The sequence below is a fragment of the Lutra lutra genome, chromosome 17 (assembly GCF_902655055.1).
Source record: "Lutra lutra chromosome 17, mLutLut1.2, whole genome shotgun sequence".
NCBI classification, from domain to species: domain Eukaryota; kingdom Metazoa; phylum Chordata; class Mammalia; order Carnivora; family Mustelidae; genus Lutra; species Lutra lutra.
Window position 1 is genome coordinate 47178390 of NC_062294.1, and position 13756 is coordinate 47192145.

Here is a 13756-nt window from a genome sequence, read left to right on the forward strand (position 1 = left end):
CTTCTGTTCTGTCTGCTCTTTTCTATTAAAGAGGAACATCAGCATTTGCAGTGATAAAGACTTACAGCACCAAATACAGTCTCTCTCCTTTAGGATCTGAAAGACTGAAGGGAGAAAGGAATCCTTGTCTCCACTAAGGCAAGTCTTTATTGCCGATGGCAAATGGAAACATCTTGCCCACCACTCTGGCAACCACAGATCCTGGTTTTTATTGTCTGCCCGGTGCACTCCCTAGCTGTTCCCCAGGAGCAGTGGATGTCCCGACTCCAAGCTTCATTTTCTTCTCCTGAAAGGGAAGAGTTCCTGTATGTTAGTACTTTGGTCCTTACTGTCAGTACACACCACTACCCCAAACACACACCCACTGCTGCCAGGCACTCAGGAAACACTATAAACTCAGCAAAGACTTGCTGAGTACCTACCGTTCTCGGCACAGGACACAGTGGTGAATGAAATACACAAGCCAACTGCAAATACTATGTTCTGATAAGACAGCTGGGGTGGTAGGGCTGGCAACAGTCTCAGGTGATCAAGGAAGGCTGGTCATTGGACGTGACTTTGGAGCAGAGCAGTTTCTCCTGTCCATGGTGGCGGTGCTGGGTATTGGAGGGCACAGAGATGGCTGAGGTCCAGGCTCTGACCTTGATGAATTCTGCCCCACCCCCAAGCCCAATTTACTTCCCCCTCACAAAAGTTTGGACTTGAGGCCAAAGGTAAGAATGCTCGAGGACGGGAGATGCCACCCAGGAGAATGACCTGGGCACGGAGATCTATTGGAAACAGTTTTAGAGGTTGAGACTTGAGTTCGGATCCCCCTCCCCCCACTTTCTCCTGACCTTGGGCAACAGACAGCTCCACAGCTCCACACTCTGATGGGTGTGGGCCTAGAGCCAGATCTGGCCTTTCTGCTTCTGGCTCTAACCTTGAGCAAGTTTCTGAAGGCTCTCCCTGCCATTTCCATGGCAAGGGGTTATAACAGCCTTCTTAAGGTGATGCAGAGTGTCCATTTGAGTTAATAAGATAAAAATTATGTGCTGAGTACTCTGAATGACTTTGCTTTCCTGATCCCCATTTTACAGAGGAGTAGGCGAGGCTCTCAGAAAAATTGCTTAGCCCAGGTCACCCAGTCAGGAAGTGCCTTGGGAAGATAAATAGTGATTATGGGAGGGCATTACTAGCCTTAAGATCCAGCATAAAATACTTGGTCCTTGAGGGTGGGGTCTGTTTCTGGCGATCAAAAGGCTGCCTTGTTCTGTCCTCAAGCACAGGAAATTCCAAGGTAGTTTTCTGTACTAGCTCCCTGTTTCTGTTCGTGGAAGGGGCCCAGGTACCCAAGCAGCCTTAAGAGAAGATGGAATTGAATATCTCAACCTGTATTGTTGAGGGGGTGGGGGGTGGCTGGCACTTGGAGTGGCCTGGGCTGCTTTGGGCCTATCTGGGCATTTTCCTGGGCAGGCAGCCCTCACCCTATCCTTGAAATGGTTCTGGCTGGGTAGCAGCCTCTCCATGTTGTGGGCAAAATTTGGGACTAGTTAAGGGCGGAGAAAGCATGGAGAACACAGGTTTCCTTGTGTTGCTGGAGAGAGGGAGGGCATAAGGAAATTAGAGACCCCATTTCCCCCTCGATCACTTTCTTTCTCGGAGCCCATGATGGCTGGGTCACCAGTGTTCCTTGTTGTCATCATTCTGCTGTCTGCCTTCCTGGGGCCCAGTGTCGGGGGCCGCGCCATGCCCAAGCTGGCTGACCGCAAGCTGTGTGCTGATGAGGAATGCAGCTGTAAGAGCTGGGGACTGGGGGCTGGGGTGGCCAGCCCGTGTGGAGGGTGCTGTCATTCCCTTCTCTTCCTTCCCCAGACCCTATCTCCATGGCTGTGGCCCTTCAGGACTACGTGGCTCCCGACTGCCGTTTCTTGACCATACACAGGGGCCAAGTTGTATATGTCTTCTCCAAGCTGAAGGGCCGAGGGCGGCTCTTCTGGGGAGGCAGTGTGAGTCTTCAGAGAACAGAAGAGGAAAGGATATGGGGGTGGGGTGGGAGTATGACCTAATTTTCCACCCAAAGGGAAAATTTGAGGGGGTGGACTGAAGTAGTTTGGCAGGGGAGAGGGGGTATTGTGATCTATTTGGTGTTTACCTTGTTGAGCAATCATGGGGCACCCACTATAGTGCCAGGCTCTGTTCCCGACCCTGAAGATACAACAGTGAATGATCCCTTTTATTCTAATAGAAGGAGACAGGCCATCCAAAAATATCAGCAAATATGTGCTCCTCTGAGAATACACATTGACTGGGTGGCTACTTCGGGTGGTCGGGGAGGGCTGCTATGCAGTGACTGTAAGCTGAGGTCTGAGCGACAGGGATGGAGCCAACCATCTGGAGATCAGAAGAAGAAAAGTGCTATGGTCTTCAGTAGGAATGAGTTTGCCATCTTCCCAGACCTGGCTTTGAATTTTTCCTCTCCAGGTTCAGGGAGATTACTATGGAGATTTAGCTGCTCGCCTGGGCTATTTCCCCAGTAGTGTTGTACGTGAGGACCAGACCCTGAAACCTGGCAAAATCCATGTGAAGACAGATGTGAGTGTCTTGTGGGCTGGCGGGGATCCAGAGGGAGGACCCTGTGGTTGGGATAATGAGTAAAGATTCTCCTGCCTTTGGTTCCCCGGCAGCATAGCTGTGTGTGCTGGGACAAAGTCCCTGCCTCAGTTTTCTCCTCTGTAAAATGGGGAGTGATTGTTAAGTCCCTGTCAGATTGAGCGGTGCAAAGATTAAGGGGCTCTGGGCTAATTTGCATTGCACGCGTTTGGCCAAACCTGGCCCCTGCCGCCACAGCCTTTGCTAAAACCACTAGATCCTTTGTGGTGTGTGTGACCGCTGGTTTTCTCCCCACTGTTTTCCTTTCTCTTTTCCAGAAATGGGATTTCTACTGCCAGTGAGCTCAGTCTACCATTGTCCCTGCTGTTTTTTTCTTACCGGCTTTATGCAAATATACCAGCCAAGTGCAATATGCGGATCTCTGTGGTCTTAATGGGGCGGGGGGTGTAACAAAGAAATTGTTTCCCCAGGCTCCTGAATTTAGCCAGTCAGCCCCCTGACCGTGGTAACGTCAGTGGTTGCTAGGCAGAATTCCACTGACTAAAAGCTCTTCGCTCCATGCTGGGTAGTGGAGGTGGGTTCCTAAACTTAAATATCACACACAAGCAAATGAGAAGGCAGAATAACCTGCACAGCTCGGTTGCGGGTCATAGTGCCCTCTCTAGACCAACGAGAGGGAGTTGGACTATTGGGAATGAGCGAATCGGACCATGAGGAAGACACAAATCACAGAACAGAGGCATTTGCAAAGGGATATGGGAGGTTAGTCTGCGCGTATCTCCCCCACCCCCGAGTTTTCCTCTTTCTTGCCTTTGAGGTCAGTTAGAGCGTTCGCCAGCTCAATATCCGCTGTTCTTCAGGGTCTTTCTGTCGATGCTGTCCATGCCCACTTCTTTGCAGCCATGTCCCCGCCCCCAAGCCCACTCCTACCCAATCCGGAGTCTCGACTCTGCACCGGTACTCCTGACCAAATCCGTTTCTCAGGTCGGCAAGGCATCTCTGTACGGTCCCTTCCCACTAGCTCCGCCAATCGCTCGCTTGGTCCCTCCCCCTTTAGCCCCTCCCTTCTCGCGCCGCCAATCCTCGCCTTTTGTCCCGCCTGCCGGCCGTCGAGCTCACCAATCCCTGCCTCTGGGAAGCGTGGCCTGGTATCCCTCAGCCCTAGCGGGTCCTGCCGTAGGGAGGTGGAGGCGGAAGTGGCGGCGCCGGCCCCGGGAGTAGGAAGGAGCCGGGGCTGCAGCCGGAGTGGAGCGGCTGCCAGCCGAGGAGCAGGCGCTGCCGCGGCGCCATATTGCGGCCCCAAGCGGCCGCGACCGAGTCATGGCCGAGACCTACGGTGAGGGTGGTGGGCCGAAGTTGGGGTCTGCGGTCTGGGCCCAGGGAGGATGCGGCCTTTGGGGAGTGGGGCGGGGCCTTATGTGCCAGGGGGCGGGGTCTGGCATTGGGCAGGGCCTAGTGGATGCTGGGAGGGGTTTAGTGGGTCCGAGGCTGAGCTCCATCGATTTGGGCGGAGCCTGAGGGTCTGGTGTGTGGGTTAAACGGGTCTGGGGCGGGATTTGAGGGAACCAGTCTTGATGGACCTGCGCAGGCTTTGAGGAAAAGGGTAGGTCTTAATGTGTCGGGGCGGAGCCTGAGTGGATGGGGTGGGGCTGACTTTATGAATGGCAGGGCTGGAGGATGGTAGGCGGGGAGAACCCCGAAGGGATGCTGTGGACCCTGGGACTGCTCTGGCTTGAGAGGTCTGCAGTGGGGTTGGGGATGAGTTGTCCTTGAATTAAGTGGTGGGAGGGACTCGTGGCAAGGGCCGGGGCTTACACTTGAGCGTGGGGGCAGAGGGAGGGATGGAGGAACCGAGAATTGAAAAATCTGGAAGGATGGATGGATGGATGGATGAAGAGGAGGAGGGAGGACAGGGTGCGGTAGAAATAGCACTAGTACGAGTAAGAAGGAGCTACGATCCTTCAACAAGCAGGGAAAAGTGGAGGGAACAAGTGCAAAGATCCTGAGGTGGGACCCAGCTTGCCATTTTCAGGGAATAGACTGAAGGCCACCGTGGTGGGGGGTGAAGTCGTGAGGGGCAAGGGCAAGCCTATATCCTCCATAAGATGGCTTTCAAGAGGCTTTAACTAGGTAATAGCCAAACTTTTGAACTCTGGAGCCAGTAGACCTGATTCAGATCCCAGCTCTGCCCAGCTATGGCATCTTGGGGAAGCCAGTTAAACTTTCTGGCCTCAGTTTCCTCATCTGGAAGATGGGGATACTTTTTAGTATCCTCCCTCATAGAGTTTTTCTGAGGAATAAGTGAGCTTGCGGTAGTGAAGAACTTTAGAACCGTGCCTCTTATGTGGTAAGCGCTGTGTAAGAATTGTCTGTGACCGTTGTTACTGTTGCTCTGTTGCTGCGTATGTCTCTTTGTCCCCTTGTAACTGTGATGGTCTCTTGGCTTCCATTTTTTTGCCCTGTATCATTCTCTCCATATGGGTTTCCCTGATCTTGGCTCCATCTGCTCAGACTTCCTCTTCAAATTCCTGGTGATTGGCAGTGCAGGAACTGGCAAATCATGTCTCCTTCATCAGTTCATTGAGAATAAGTGTGAGTTTCTGGGAGTGGTCCTGGGAGCACTGAACTGTGGGCGTGGGCATGGCGGGGGCAGGGGCAGGGCTGGCCATAAGTACAATTCCAGTGCTGGCTGCCTGGCCCTCGCCTTTGCTAGATCCTCCTTGAGCCTCAGTCACCCCAGCAACGAGAATGGTTTGGTACAGGCTGAGGAGGCCAGGGAGGACAGGGAATCTTTTGAGCCCCTGCACTGCCTCTTCTCTCCCTCCCACTCCCAGTCAAACAGGACTCCAACCACACAATCGGCGTGGAGTTTGGATCTCGGGTGGTCAACGTGGGTGGAAAAACTGTGAAGCTCCAGATTTGGGACACAGCCGGCCAGGAGCGGTTTCGGTAGGTGGGCTGGGCTCCCAAGGGAGGGGGGCAGAGGAGAGAGGAGAGAAAATGAGAGAGCAAGACAGGGAGAGAGAGAGGTGTGTGCAGTCACTTGGAGATCTGACACAGAGCCATTGAGAGAGCAGGCAAGGCAGGGGAAGAGAAATGGAGACTGAGTACAGGTACCTATAGCCAGAGAGAGCAAGAGTCTTGGAGAGGGAGCAGGGATAGTACGGGAAAATGATGTTGAGAAAGAAGCATAATGAAGGGACAGACCCACAGACCCTAGAGAGACTGCAGTTGATCAACCCATATGGCTGGAGGGATGGAGACTTGTGCCCAGGGAGAGGCACCCAGGGTGGGGGCGATGGGGTGAGGTGGAAAGGGAGAGACTAAAGAGAGGGAGACTGGAAAAGAGGTACACTCAGAAAGGGACAGAGAAAGACTGAGACCCAGAAGAAGAGCAAGGTAAGGGTGATAAAGAGACACAGAGAGAAATAGGTCAGAGCCAGAGACAGGGAGGGTAGGACAGGTGAAGACACAGAGATGGAGATATGGATGTGTGTGGCAGAGGGGAGAGAACTGTGTAGGGCTCAGCACACAGTATGTCTTCAGGAAAGGTCTGCAGACAAGGTGGTCGATGCCTGGAAACCCCGAGTTGGAGAAACAGAGACAGAGAGGAGGGACATGAGGGAGTCAAGTCCATGGAGAGGTGTGGCCCCAGGCCAGCACCAAGTAGCTGCTAAGTTAATATTGGTGTGTTGATCTGCTGAGCAAGAGAGATAGACAGAGGGCCACGGATATACAGCTTGTGCTGGGCTTAATGCTTATGGAATGACTGCCCAAGTTCAAGGGAGACCCAGACAGGTGACACAGAGATTCGGGCCATTGGCCCCCCAATGCCCATTGCCTCCCAGAGACGGGGCAGAAGAGGGACAAGCAGATGTCCTTGCAGAGCACTTGGTCAGGACTGGGCAAAGGGGAGATGGCAGGAAATGAGGAATGAGCGAATGCATGAGAAATTAAGAGCAAGGATGAGAGGACCAGAGCCAGAGCGACAGACAGAGATAGAGAGCCTTCAGGAATGAGAGAGACACACATGTAAGAGAGACGGAAAGACACAAACCAGTGAAGAGATACAGAAAGACAGAGACACAGAGAGAGTCGAAGACAGGCAGACCACTAAGAGAGGCAGAGATTGAGGGAAACAAAGAGAGCAGCAGAGAAGGGAATTGTGCTGAGACCAGACCCTCGCCAGCTTTGGGGGGATGGGCCAGCAGTAAAGGGGGGTCTCCGAACCACCAGTCTCTCTCCGCAGAGGGGGGCAATCTCAGGGCAGACCCCAGCCTCGGGGGTGACTGGGTTCCCCTGGCCCCACAGGTCGGTGACGCGGAGTTACTACCGAGGGGCGGCTGGAGCCCTGCTGGTGTACGACATCACCAGGTGGGTGCCCGGAGAGGGTGGGGCGGGGCTGGGCGGGACCCCCAGCCTGTGCCTGCCTCCCTTCCTCCTCTCTCCCTTCTCCTTAGCCGGGAGACGTACAACTCGCTGGCCGCTTGGCTGACGGACGCCCGCACGCTGGCCAGCCCCAACATCGTGGTCATCCTCTGTGGCAACAAGAAAGACCTGGACCCGGAGCGCGAGGTCACTTTCCTGGAGGCCTCTCGCTTTGCCCAGGAGAACGGTGAGGACCCTGTGGTGGGCCAGCGGGGGAGGGGGCCTCAGGAGAGAAGCAGGGGCTGTCCACTGGGGCCCGTGGGCCTCCCAGTGGCTGTGCCTAGCAGGGCAGTGTGGACACTGAGAGGTCTGGGTTCAGATTCAAGTGTTGCCGCACATCAGCTGTCTTTCCTTACCTGGGGAGTGGGAATCACAGTGTTTCTGCCCGCATAGCACAGGCTGGTTTAGGGGATTGGTCCCTGGGGAGCCCTCAGCACTGCCTGGACAAGGCAGTGGGCCCTGGGTTAATGGCTGTCAACAAGTGCAGGCTGTTGGCGTAATGCGGAGGTTGCAAACTCCGATGACCCGGGGAGACTGGCCTGTTTTGTGAGTAGGGGAAAGAGGACAGGGTAGACTCCAAGTTAGCAGGCAGTAGCCTTAGGGGCATGGACAGGACCAACAGCCACATCCAAAGGTGTGTGAGTGTAAACTCATTTGAAAACTTCTGTGTTGGCCAAACATCTACTAAGCTCAGGGTCTGTCCGTGTCCCTCCAGTTGGTAACCTCCAGGTTTGGAGGATGGTTTTTTGCCATCTGAAAGATGTGGGCTGGAGTCCTGGCTCTTACTTTCTGTGAGGCCTTGTCATGTGGCTCAAGGGTGGACCATGGTAGGCCTGGGCCTGTCCTAGCGGTGCTGGGAACATAGCTGTAAAGACACCCTGGGCCCACCATTTGCAGGAAGGGAGTCAGGACCCTTTACGGAGAGGTCAGGGCTGGGATAGAGGAGGCACAGGGGGCTGTGGGAGCCCAGGGGGCTAGGAGGCCACCTGATCATGCTGGGAGGTCAGGGAGGACTTTCTGGAGGAGGAGGTATGTAGGCCGGAATCACCTGGGGAGGGGGGCCCTCCATGGCAGGACAGCAGCCTGAGCAAGGGCCTGGAGTGAGGGCAGAGGTGGAATGCTTGAGGAGCAGAATAATAGGTGGTCAGTCAGAGTCAAGGGGAGGGTGGGGACTGACTGAGACCCTGCTCCCCAGAGCTAATGTTCCTGGAGACTAGTGCCCTCACGGGTGAGAACGTGGAAGAGGCTTTCCTGAAGTGTGCCCGCACCATCCTGAACAAGATCGACTCAGGTGAGGCCCCTGACTGCCCAGAGTGGGAGTGGGAGCGAAAGGCAGGGCCCAGAGGTCTCCAGGGGGCCAGTCCTGACCTCTCCCCTGCCCCCCACCTCCCAGGCGAGCTTGACCCCGAGAGAATGGGCTCGGGCATTCAGTACGGGGATGCCTCCCTCCGCCAGCTGCGGCAGCCTCGGAGCGCCCAGGCCGTCACCCCTCAGCCATGTGGCTGCTGAGACGTGCACGGAGCCAGGTGGGAGCCTGGGGCCCTGGGACGGCAGGGGTAGGGTCCTGGCAGGGGGGAATGCTGAACAGAGACAGAGACACAGAAAAGGAGAGGCCATGAGAGAAAGTGAGAAAGAGGCAAAAACAGTAGAGTGAAAGGAGCCATTGTCCTGGCCTTGGGGACGTCCTTTCCATCTTGCCACCAGCTCTCTGCCTGGGATCTCTGACCCACCCATGCCTAATTCAGCAAATATTTATTGAGTGTCCGCTGTGTGCCAGGCCCTGTTCAAGCAGTGGGCCAAACAGTCCCTGCCCCTGTGGAGCCAACATGCTCTTGGGAGGAGACAGGCAATAAGCAAGACACGTGAGAAAATGACGTGGTAGTTAAGAAGATAAGAGCTGTGGAGAAAAATAAAGGGAAAGTCAGGGTAGGTAAGAGGTGAGCAGAGGAGATATTCCATGATGAGGGAAACCCTCACTGAAAAGGTGACATTTGACCAAAGACCTTAAGGAGGGGAATGGAGCTGGGGGGTTCATATGGGTCCCTGGGGGATGAGTGTTCTAGGCAGAGAGAACAGCCAGTGCAAAGGGCCTGAGGTAGGGGCATGCCTGGCCTGGATCAGGAAGTCCATGGAGGCCAGTGTGGCTGGAGCAGAGTATGTGTGTGTGTTTGGGGTGGGAGGGAGGGAGGGAGAAGATGAGGTTAGGTATGGGGGGAAACAGATCGGATAGGGCCTTGTTGTCTATGAGGAGGTTCTGGGTTGTACCCTGAGCTGGATGGGAGCCATGGGAGGGCTCTGAGCAGAGAAGGGACAGGACCTAATTCAGTTGTTCCCAGGATCCCTCTGGCCACATATAGAGAGGAGGGGGTGGACAGGAGTGGTTCCTGAGAGACCAGTGAGAGACTACTGCAGAGTCAAGCTGAGAGACAGTGGTGGACAGGATGGGGGAACAGGCAGAGGAGGGACTGAGACATGGCTAGGTTTGTTTCCTCCCTGGTCTCTGTAGTCTTGCCCCCTCTTGATGTAGCCACTGGGTCTTTCTAAAGCACAAATCTGATCCTGTCCCTCCCCTGTTTAAAACCACCCATGGCTCCCAGGGTCCATGGGACAGAGCCGAAGCTCGTAGCCTGGTGTTTGCCCCGCCAGCCTCACCTGCCTCAACTCACACCTCTCCCCACCGCTCAGGCCTCTGCAGACAACCTGAAGTTCTTCCCCTTTCTCTGGGTCTTCGTTCATGCTGTTCCCTCTGTCAGAAACACTGTTCCTTCCCTCTCTTCCCTCCTCCCCCTCCTTCCCCTCCTCCAGGAAGCCATGCTTCCCCTATTCTTGGTCCACACTCCTTGCTGGGCTTGCAAGGCCCTACAGGATAAGGTCCCATCCCCACCTCTTCGAGAGTGTGTATGTCCTGCCAATTCGCCCTGAGCTTCACAACCCCCCACGCCCCCCCCCCCCCCCCACTGCCTCCCCTGCTTCCAGCCATTGGCGGCTCCAGGGTGGCTGTGGGGAAAAGTGCACAGACCTTGGATATACTTTGAAGGCAGAGCCAACATGATTTCCTGATGAATGGATGTGGCATTTGAGAGAGAGGAGTCAAGGGTGAGTGTTTTGGGCAGCCCTGTTTCCTTCCACACCCCTGCACCTGCTGTGGCTCCGCTGGGGCGTATCTGTCCTCCAACCTCCTTTCTTTTTTCTTTCTTTTTTTTTCCTTAAAGATTTTATTTATTTATTTGATAGAGATTACAAGTAGTCAGAGAGGCAGGCAGGGAGAGAGGAGGAAGCAGGCTCTCCGCTGAACAGAGAGTCCGATGCAGGACTCGATCCCAGGACCCTGAGACCATGACCTGAGCCGAAGGTAGAGGCTTTAACCCACTGAGCCACCCAGATGCCCCTCCAACCTCCTTTCTTTCACCAACTGCCCCTTGTCATCTGGTCTTTGCCAGACCCTTGTCACCTTCCCACCCGGGGCCACCACTACCTCTAGCCGGCTGGTCTCACAGGTGCCCCCTACGTTTTATTTATTTTTTTATTTTTATTTTTATTTTTTTAAGATTTTATTTATTTATTTGACAGAGATCACAAGTAGACGGAGAGGCAGGCAGAGAGAGAGAGAGAGAGAGAGAGGGAAGCAGGCTTCCTGCTGAGCAGAGAGCCCGATGTGGGACTCGATCCCAGGACCCTGAGATCATGACCTGAGCCGAAGGCAGCGGCTTAACCCACTGAGCCACCCAGGCGCCCTCCCCCTACGTTTTAAAGCATTCAGCTCTGAACACTCAGTCATTATTGTGTTTGTCTTCCCCATCTGAGAAGGGAAGGAGGTGACAGGTGAGAGATCCCAGACCAGGGTGCCTGGGTTTTCAACTCTGACTCTGTCGCTTCCTACCTGCATGACTCTGGGCAAATTCTTTATGTATTTATTTATTTATTTTTAATTTAAAGATTTTTATTTACTTATTTGACAGAGAGCACAAGTAAGGAGAGCAGCAGGCAGAGGGAGAAGCAGGCTCCCCACTGAGCAGGGAGCCTGATGCGAGGTTCAATCCCAGGACCCGGGGATCATGACCTGAGCCGAAGGCACCACTTAACCCACTGAGCCACTCATGTGCCCTAGGCAAATTATTTAGACACTCTGGGTTCTCCATTTTCTCACCTGTAAAATGGCGCTAATAATAGTACCTACCTCCTTTGGGTGTTGAGAAGATTAATTACATCAATTCATGTAAAGTCCTTAGCACAGGGCCTGATGCTTCCTAAAGACTTGAGAAATGAGGGCTGTTTATTTGAAAGAGCTGGGGCTTTGTAGGAATGGATGGGTGTGTATTCTTCACCTGAGGGCTCAGAATGGCGTGCTTTTCAGGGTTTGCTCTCAGTGAATCAAATGTAATAAGACCGTGCTTTTTCAAACGTTTTTGACTGCACTCTGCAAGAGAAGATACATTTTAGACGTCTTGATCTGATACAGTTCCACACACATCAAAGCTGAAACATGTTTTTCTAGCACTAATATTCTTTGTTTTTGTTTTTGTTTTCAGTCGAGGTGAAATTCACATGGCATATGTTAGCCATGAAAACGTTCCAAAAATACATTCCAAAACATTTTCGTTGCCCTAAGGAAACCCCGTACTCATTAAACATTTCCCCCAGCCTCTGACACCCACCACTGCTTGGTGTCTCTAGGGATCAAATAGTCAGTATTATATCTGATATCTTCTATTTTATTCTGTTTCATTGAAACATTGGCCAAGGACCATCACACTGATTTCCCAGCCCACTAATGCAGTGCTGCACATTGAAATCACCTGGAGAGCTTAAAAAAATTCTGATGTCTGGGCCTCACCCCAGAGATTCTGAAGTGCTTTCCGGATTTCTAGAAGCTCCCGGGTAATGCTATCTGTAGCTGAAGCAACAAGCACTAACCGAAGGTGTCCACTCAGTTTGGAAGACACTGGAATGAGCCAGGGCAGTCCAGAAACACAGAGGGACACAGAGATACAAGGGAGCGGGGCGTGAAATTTAGATACTGAGATACCCCTCTGCAGACTCCAGGGGTCAGCCCTCTGAGACAAACAGGGAGATGCAGGTACCCTCAGAGTGACAGCCCCAAATTACCAGCAGATGAGAAACACAAAATCGGACAGTGCAGAAACTCTGGAAGAGGGAGAAAGGTATGGACAGACGGACACAGATAGGAAGGCAGGAAGATACCCAGAAATGAGACAGAGACACTAGCCAGGTAGACCCAGGGTCCCTTTAGTTCACCACATGCTTTTTTTTCAGCTCATCCGTTCTCCAGGACCAACCCTGCCCTTCGGGCCGGGGCCCAGACCCAGGCCCTGGGAGGCTGAGCCCCTCACCTGTCCTGGCCCCAGAGAAGCTGCCCCGCCACCTGTCCCCCTTCCCTGGCCTGGTGGGGCCTGGCTGAGGGGCAAGACTGAGCCACGGGGGAAGGGGGAATTCGTACCTGCTGCTGCTTCCTCTGTCTTGGCTAATCCCCGTCCCCCCAGAACCCCTAACCATACTCGAAGAGTTCCCAAAGCCTGAGATCAGGGCATTTGGCCCCAGCTCCCCGCCATTGCGAGTACGTGTTATTTATTGCCTGGAGGCCTGTCCAGTCCCCACCACCCCATAAAGCATTGTTTACACCAGTGTCTTGGCCTCTCTTATTTTGGGGTGATGGGGAGGGAGGGGAGACAGAAGAGATCCCTGATGGAAGAACCACGTGTCATGGTGTGTGGGGGTCATGTTTCTGGATTGGATGTGGTGTTGGGGGGACACTGTGACTCAGGTGGTGCTGTGGAGGGAATCTGTAACTGCCCGTGTTGTGCTAAGGCATGCTGGAGGCCCACCTGTGTAGCACTGGTGTCCTGTGATGCGTGTGTGACAGCGTCTGTAGGCATATGTGCTGATTGTGTGTGTGACACCATTCCTCATGACTACTTTGTGCCCTTGGTGACTGTATCCATGAGGCTGGTGTTGTTTGGGACCAAGGAAATTCAGGCCTCTAGGTGATCTCCATGCATGTTTGATGCTGGAAGTTCCCAGACTGTGTCTGATTGTTGCGTGTGACTGTGCGTTTATGCCCTGAGGTCTGTGTTTGTCTTGTGTGAATTTGGCACCCTTGATACAGCTGTGTGTGACCGTGAACCCTGAGTAGGGTAGGCCTTTGTGCAACCCTTACTTGTGCATACTTCAGTGTCTGTCTTTGTGTCCTGGTGAACTGATAGTCGCAAGTGCCCTGCCAGGGACAGGTGCAACCCCTTCAGGACATCCCCAACTTCTTTGCCATCCCCAAGTCCGCACTAGCCCACCTACAGGGTAGGTCTGAGCCCCTGACCCCCTCCCCCAAACCTGGCCAAGGTGGAGGGAGCGCGGCATTTAAATAACCTCATCTGCATAGTTCTTCCCGGCTGGGTCGCCCAAAATGTTCTTAGACCCGAGGCTGTTAGACAAAAGTCTTCTCTGCTTACCGGGCGTGGCTTTCCTAGGTTGCTTTATTCAGATTCCCACAATTTTTCCCAAAAGGAAAGGGTGGAACGGGTCATACTGTGGCATCCCTTTAGGTCTCTTCCTCTATCAGGGATGTTCCGCACTTTCTTAAGTACTTACGTAAATTACTTGCTAATGTGTGTATTTACATACATTTTTAAACTAACTGCGCAGATATTGGCCTATCACAGCTCTATTCTGGGGCTGCGAGGAGGGGCTGACCATGTAAATAACATGATTTGCATGCCACTGT

The 13756-nt window shown here is 53.6% G+C and overlaps 2 protein-coding genes across 7 annotated transcripts; both read left to right on the forward strand.

Moving 5' to 3' along the window:
• Positions 1–279: 279 nt before the first annotated feature.
• MIA (MIA SH3 domain containing) lies at positions 280–3002 on the forward strand. Of its 2 annotated transcripts, XM_047711905.1 has the most exons (4): positions 280–1777; positions 1855–1988; positions 2464–2574; positions 2910–3002. In XM_047711905.1, exons 1-4 carry the CDS (start codon positions 1648–1650, stop codon positions 2931–2933), a joined length of 399 nt encoding a protein of 132 aa, XP_047567861.1. In that variant the 5' UTR covers positions 280–1647; the 3' UTR covers positions 2934–3002. The 2 variants fall into 2 exon arrangements, with proteins under 2 accessions (XP_047567861.1, XP_047567860.1); XM_047711904.1 differs by having other exon boundaries at positions 2464–3002.
• Positions 3003–3410: 408 nt separating this feature from the next.
• Positions 3411–12662, forward strand: RAB4B (RAB4B, member RAS oncogene family). Of its 5 annotated transcripts, XM_047711900.1 has the most exons (8): positions 3766–3928; positions 5104–5184; positions 5427–5541; positions 6904–6966; positions 7053–7207; positions 8216–8311; positions 8414–8546; positions 12295–12662. In XM_047711900.1, the coding sequence occupies exons 1-7, from the start codon at positions 3913–3915 to the stop codon at positions 8527–8529; spliced, it is 642 nt and encodes a 213-aa protein (XP_047567856.1). In that variant the 5' UTR covers positions 3766–3912; the 3' UTR covers positions 8530–8546; positions 12295–12662. The 5 variants fall into 5 exon arrangements, with proteins under 5 accessions (XP_047567855.1, XP_047567854.1, XP_047567853.1 ...); XM_047711899.1 differs by lacking the exons at positions 5104–5184; positions 12295–12662 and adding an exon at positions 11550–12288 and having other exon boundaries at positions 3411–3928; positions 6842–6966; XM_047711898.1 differs by lacking the exons at positions 5104–5184; positions 12295–12662 and adding an exon at positions 9618–10630 and having other exon boundaries at positions 3411–3928; positions 6842–6966.
• The last annotated feature ends 1094 nt before the right edge of the window (positions 12663–13756 follow it).